General features: G+C 68.1%; 1 protein-coding gene across 2 annotated transcripts in view; it reads right to left on the minus strand.

Moving 5' to 3' along the window:
• Window positions 1-6,733, minus strand: part of CEP170B (centrosomal protein 170B) — a 22,962-nt gene that overhangs the window by 10,347 nt on the left and 5,882 nt on the right. For both annotated transcript variants that reach the window (XM_007455579.1, XM_007455578.1), the window contains exons 2-5: window positions 3,758-3,847; window positions 2,267-2,345; window positions 1,376-1,434; window positions 133-256 (exon numbers count right to left, since the gene is read on the minus strand). In XM_007455579.1, the coding sequence (XP_007455641.1) occupies window positions 133-256; window positions 1,376-1,434; window positions 2,267-2,345; window positions 3,758-3,847 (352 nt within the window). The remainder of the gene's footprint in view (window positions 1-132; window positions 257-1,375; window positions 1,435-2,266; window positions 2,346-3,757; window positions 3,848-6,733) is intronic.

The following is a 6,733-nucleotide window of genomic DNA, read 5'->3' on the forward strand; positions in this document are numbered from 1 at the left end:
GGGGGGGCTGTGTGGGGAGGGGAACGTGTGTATGTCGGGGTGCAGGGGTGAAAGGTCAGCTCCTAGATGAGGTGGGTCAAGGGCTGTGTGCACACCCCTGCCCCTCCCACACCCCTCTGCACACCATCCTACCTGGCCCCGGTCTGCGGTCCCCCCTCTCTGGCCTGGGGCTCGCGGCCTCGCAGTGCGGCGCCTGCTCCGTCTTGGGCGCCGGGCTCTTGGCGCCCACCTGCAGCTGCCTGGCGTACTTCTCGTGCTGTGGGCAGCGGCCAGGGTGAGGGCCGGGGGCTGCCTTGGAAGGACGCCCCCGCCCAGGGCACCTGCATGGCCTCTCCTCCGCCCCCCTCAAAACCTCCGCGGAGCACACAGCCTAAGACCTGCCCGTGTCACGAGGCTCGGTGCTGGGGGGCCGCACCCAAGGCTGGGGGCATACTCAGGTCCACAAGCTTCCAGGAGGGAGTGGACAGCAGCCGTCAGAGGGGAGACTGCCACCCACAGGCCCCTCCAGAGAGGGGGTGGGACAGCCCTCAGGAGCAGTGGGAGGTGGGGAGCAGCAGCCTGTCTGTGCGTGCGCGTGTGTGCGTGTGCGTGCGCACTTGTGCGTGCCGGGCCCCACCTGGCTGAGCTCGGCGGTCATCGGCTCTGTCCCTCACTGGCTGTGTGACTCTAGGCAGGCCACCCACGCTCCCTGTGCTGCCCATGGTTACTTTGGAAAGTGGGACTAAGCCTCCCCCCCAACCCCCCGCCATGGGGCTCCTCGGTGAGGCTCTGGCCAGGGTCCCCTGAGTCTGCTCCATGACGCCTGCACAACTGAGCAAGGGGAAAGGAGAGGCTCCACCTGCGGTGAGCGACACTGGGACCTTCGAGCCCCAGCTGAAGGAAGGGTGCTCGAGGGTGCCCCTCATCAAGGACCTCCCACGAGGCTGTCCCCAAAGGCTGCCCCCCTGCTAGCCTCCGGCCTGCTCCTGGCCGCCTCCACCCGTGGTAGCCTGATCAGGGTCCTCCCGGTACCCAAGATGCCGGGTGGGCCGGCCCGCCCGCCCTCCCGCCCTCCCTCCCATACCCAAGATGCCGTGTGGGCCCTCCCTCCCTCCCTCCCACTCACCCACCCACCCCACCACCCCCTCCTGCTGGGCAAAGCGGCCTCCTCTGGGGCTCCAGCCACACCCGCCGTCTGTGACTGCATCAGCTGGGGGTGGGGCGGGGCGGGTCGCATGACTATCTTCCCCACCTGCCCTACTGGGCCATCCGGCAGGGCAGGCCAAACCAGGCTGATGCACAGCGGCCCAGAGGCCTAGGGGAGATGGGCAGTGGGAAGCGGAGGGCTGTGGGGACACAGGGATGCAGGGGCCCCAGGCCAAGCACCAGCACTGACCCTGAGCGCCTCCTCAGGGACGCGGTGCTGCACCCGCTCCAGCACGTACATGTTGGAATGTGACAGCGCGTTAAGGAGAACAGGATGCAGGAAGGGGGCGGGGCCCCCGGACCCAGGTGTGGTGGATGAAGAGGGAAGGCGGGCTGGGCGGAGCACCAGTGCAGATGCCTGCAAACTTCCCCCGACATGTGTGCACTGGCCCCTGGCCATGCGTCCACACTGCAGGGACAGCCCACAGGCCATGTTGTCCCTGGTCAGGGGACAGGACAGAGGCTGCTCCAGGCCACTGCACTCACGTGCCCTAGGTCCCTGGGGATGCTCTCCACCCCACTTTCAGCCCAGGAGCCCAGCGGGGCCCCAGAGGCCATGCCACATGCATCCAGCTGCAGCTCCCGTCCCAGACCACCCCTCATCCCCCGGCCTCCCGAGGCTTCAGGGGTGGGGAGGGCCTGAGCCAGCCGCTGGGTCCACACCCACCAGCGGGTGTGCCCAGGCGAATGCGGACGGAGAGGATGCACTCCTGCCACACGTACGGGTCCCCGGCTGCCCAGGGCGGAGGCATGGCCCCCACTCACCCACGTCACGAGGACAGAAAGCCGTGCCTGGGCGGCCCCCAGAAACACCAGGACTCCGGGTCCCGGGAAAGTTCTCCCGTTCCTTGGGCCCTGTGTGAGCTCAGCCCCGAGGGCGGGCAGAAGGTGTCCATGGCTGGGGCCTTGGCTGGGGGGCAGGCGGCAGCAGGGGCTGGAGCTCAGGGCGGAGCCTAGCCCGGGCTTCACTCTCCTGTCTCTAACCCCCCGAGGCCCCCACCCACTTCCAGCATAACAGGGCGACTGAGGTCCTGGGGACAGAGGGGGAGGCCAGGAGGGGTGAGCGCCCCCAGAAGGATATCGTAGCCGAATCGGATGACATCGTTGAGCTTCAGCGTAACGTATTTCTGGTCCGGGATGCGCACGTCGTTCACGAATGTCTGCGGAGTAGGCAGGTGGCGGAGATGAGCCGGGGCAGGCAGGCTGACGACTCTGGAGGCCCCGGAAGTGGACCACCAAGCCCTCCTGTGCTGCTCTGGGCCCAGCACCATCCTCCCAGCACGGGTGCACCAGCCTCACACCCCAATGGGACCACAGGATAGACGGCCGCAGGACTGGCCGAGGGGGCCGAGGCGCCAGACCCCACCCAGCACCCAGGGACCCTGACACAGCCCCTCAAGCACAGAACCCACGGACACCCCTGTGAGACGGCCCCTTCTCTCATCCACACAGAGCATCGTGCTGGCCCCAGCCCCCAAAGCCCCTGGGAGCGGCGAGGCACACCCACAGGGTGGCCCCAGGGCAAGGCCAGTCAGACTGTACAGCCCATTCAGGCAATGGGATGCCGAGGGAGGAGGGGCTCAGGGGGCAGAGACCCCAGCAGAGCCTGAGACCCTCGGCTGGGGGCACTCTGAGGGGGACCGGGGGGGTGGCACCCAGCACTTGCTGGAGTGCTCACATGGCAGGGGCAGAGCCAGCCTGAGGCTGCCGTGGGACCCCCAGCTCAGGACGCAGGGGGCCAGACTTCACAGGCTGGGAGGGAGGGGGGAAGGGCCCTCCTCAGCTGGTATAAGGGGGTGGAGGCTGGTGGTTTGTTTTCTTACTGAAACAGCCTCCCAGGCCAGGAGACCAAACACAGAAAGAACAAGGCACCCAGACAGGTGTTGGACCCTGGAGAGAGCCCCACTCCGTCCCTCCGGCCCTCCCGCCCTGCCTCCACCTGAACCCCTCTCTGCTCCTGCAGCCAGGAACTTCCTCTTGGTCACCTCCTCGTCCCTGCTGCCCCCAACTCACAGAAGAGCTCACATATACCCCTTAGGAAATGGTACCCCAGCACAGCCCCATCCTCACAGGAGCCCCATTTCCCAGCCTGCAGGAGGTCCCATTGCCTCCCCTGCCCACCTGAGGGCCCACTTCCCTCCTCACCCAGCAGGCAGCCCCAGAGGCCCTACCCAGTGGGAGCCCTCCCAAGGAGGCCGCCAGAGCAGCAGGTCCCGGTGGGAGCCAGGTGGGGCTGTGATGAGGGGGCAGAGCCAGGGTGAGGATGGAGCTGGGGCGGTGCCAGCACTGAGGGAGGGGTCATGAAGGGGGTGGGGTCGTCACAGGGGGAGGGCCATGGAGGGGGTGGAGCCATGGGGGGGGCCCAGCCAGAGTGGGGAACCAATGCAGAGGCGTGTGGCCATGAGGGGGCGGTGCCAACACTGTGGGAGGGGTCGTGGAGGGGTGAGGCCAGCACAGCGGGTGGGTCCTGGAGAGGGGCAGGGGGGGGGGCCACGATGCGGGGTGGAGCCAGGGTGTGGGTGAAACTGGGCTGGGAAGAGGGGTGGGGCCAGCACAAAGGCCCTGCACTCACCCCATTGAGGCTGCCCAGGTCCTTGACCCAGTGCTCGTCCCTGTCTCGGTCGTAGTTGATGACAGCGTGCTGCTTGTCCACACTGCGGGACTGGGGAGACACACAAACCCTCGGGTGGCCGACCGGGCCAGGCGGCCCAGGAGGTAGAGGCACCCTACAGGAGGCCCCGCTCTCCACTCTCAAACCCTCCCCCACCCGACCACAAAACCACCACCAGGCCCCTGGCCACGCAGCTCACGAGGTCCCACCCACGCCTCCACACCTCAAGTGTGTGTGCCCCAGAAGGCCCACCCAGGCCTGACCCGGCCAGCCGTCCTGGCCACGGAGCAGGCCGCGGGATTCCTCCTGCCCCAGCCCTCCACGGCACCAGGAGGCCAGCGACCCCCTGCCATCCCAGCCACTGCTCCTGGGTCAGCGTGGCAGGGGCTGGAAATGCTCGGAAGATCTGGGACACGCTGTTCACTCCCAAGGGCAGGCCAGGCTGGACGGGGGCGGCAGGATCAAAGGGCTGTGGATGCTCAGGGGGAGCCCTACCCGGCCCAGCCTGGCCCACAGCGCACACCTCTCAGAGTGACGGACACGCGCACACACGCGTGACGTGCCTCAGACCCCACTGCCTTCTGCTCGCGTGCACAGGGCTCACATCCTGAGCACACCCTGCCACTCAGATGCCACACGCATGTGAACACATGCAGGTAGCTCCGACCTGAGCACTTCCAGCTCTGCCCTGGCCACCAGCCGACCCAGGAGCCCTTCCCAAGGACAGTCACCCAGCTCCCTCACACAGTCAAGCTGGAGGGCCACAGCCCCTCCACTCCAGGGACAGAGAGGCAGGGACAGGGCCACAGGGTCACATTCTGCTGGATCAGGCCCGCCAGCACGAACCGCCTTGCCCAGCCAGGGGTCGGGCAGTCTTGACACAGAGCGCATCACCACCGCCCAGCCCACTGCCCACACCTCACTGCTGGAGGCCCCGTGTGTCTGGGTGGCAGCTGCATCCCTCCCCCACCACTTGAGGAGCCCAGGCCTGGGGCAGCCCCAGGAAACACCGGCAGGACCGGCCAACCGTGGGGTGCTGGGGCCCAGCCCTCGGCAGATGACAGTACCTGCCTGGCAGGGCTCCCACAAGATACCCAAGACCCCCACTTCCAGAGCATGTCACGGGAGCGACGAGACTCACACACTCGCTCCCCACCGCCTGGGACAGGATGGCTTGGCCCTTGAGAGGGTGACCCAGCACCTGAGTCCCTGCATCACCACCCTCCAGGCTTCTCAGTTCTCACAGGTGAGTGCCCAGACCCCTTCCCCCAGCCAGCGGCCACCTCCACGGAGCCACTTTCTCTCTGATTCTCTCCACCTACCCAGCGCCCGCCCCCCCAACACCATCCAGAAATGGCCAGTTTCCGGGGCGGTGGGGGGGGCAATACCCTCCCCCGAGGACTGGAGCTCCCAGGGCTAGGCCTCCCTCACCCAGAGACAGGAGCACACAGCAGGGTGGGGTGGACATGGGCTCTGGCCCAGCCCCGCTCCCACCCAAGGTCACGCCACTTGGCCGAGGTGCCAGGGCAGGACTTGGCAAGCAGACTGCAGCAGGCAGGCCTGTGAGGGCTCCAGCCTCTCCTGGGCTCAGAGGCCTGAGGTGGCTGGCTTAATGCACAGTGATGCTGCTGCAGCGGGGGCCCGGCAGGGGCTTGCAGGCCCACACCTCATGCTGCCACGGACCCTGGGTCCTCCAGAAGGGAGCAGGGGTGCAGGGTAGATTTCAAGGGGGACGCAGAGTCTGTGGGGCCAGCCCGGAGCCGTCTGCCCCAGCGCCACCCCCGTGAGCCAGGGGAAGCACGGACCTCCCTCCCCGGGAAGACCCCAGGGCTGATCCTGGCGGGGCTCCAGTGCCAACTCACCTGCCTCCCAAAGTAACGGGTCTCTGGCGAGGTGAGTCTGACCTTGAGACCCCCTGCCCCACGCCCCCGGCCTCATCTCTTCCCCACTCCCGAATTCCTCAAAGTCGGCACCCACAGCTAGACAGCTCCGGGCCACCCTTGCCGCAGCCTGTGCCCGGGACGTGGGCACCACCTCCTCCACTGGACTCCCCCGCTGGTCTCCGAGCCAGCCCTTCCCACTGTCCTGGCCCAGGCAGGGTGGGGCAGGGCACGTGGGGGGCCCCACACGCCCTCCTCTGGGCCTCGGTCTCCCGGCTGCAGGTGCTGGCAGAGCTTCCCCAAGACCCAGGACCCAGGCCCCGGGCGGCCTAGACAAGGATCAGCAGCTGTCCCAGGGCCTTGCGTGCTTGGGCTCGCCCCACCTCAGGCCAGGGAGCTGCCCCTCTGGGTGGCCCCGTGGGTCAGGCATTCCTTAGAGTCCAGCCTGGCAGCTGGGAGGCCTGGGGCTCACTGAGGGGCTGGGGACTCCCGTCCTCCTGCGCCCCCTCCGTGCCCAGCCACCTGCCCACCTCAGCCCTGCCCAACACCTGGATGCCACTGGGGCCGGACTCTGCCCTCCACATGGCCGGGTATCGGGCTCCCGGGGAACGCGGGCCTGAGAGGGGCTGCTGGTGGCTGCACACCGGGATGTGGCAGGACGGGGGCTCTGCTCGGCCTGAGGCAGCCGTGGTGGCCGACAGCAGGAGGGCGCTCTGTGCCTCAGGCTTGGCCACTACCTTTGCCGAGGTGTAGCCCCTAGAGGGGCTTCTCGACTGACCTTTCCGGCCTGAACACCTTCCCTCCCTCTCCAAGTTTCAGACCTCCAACTCAAACCCAGCCTGGCCAAACCCAATTCCTCCTCTCTGCCTGCCTGGCCCTTCAGTCTCCCTAGGGAAGGCCACCGACCAAGCCCCCACCTGGCTGCTCTGGCCACACCCCCTCAGCCCCAGGCAGCGACCTCCGCTGGCCTTCCTGGTCAGCACCCCTCAATCTGCCCCCCCCCCCCCCCCCCCCCCCCCCCCCCCCCCCCCCCCCCCCCCCCCCCCCCCCCGCCCCC

Source organism: Lipotes vexillifer, unplaced genomic scaffold, assembly GCF_000442215.2.
Source record: "Lipotes vexillifer unplaced genomic scaffold, Lipotes_vexillifer_v1.1 scaffold584, whole genome shotgun sequence".
Lineage (NCBI taxonomy): Eukaryota > Metazoa > Chordata > Mammalia > Artiodactyla > Lipotidae > Lipotes > Lipotes vexillifer.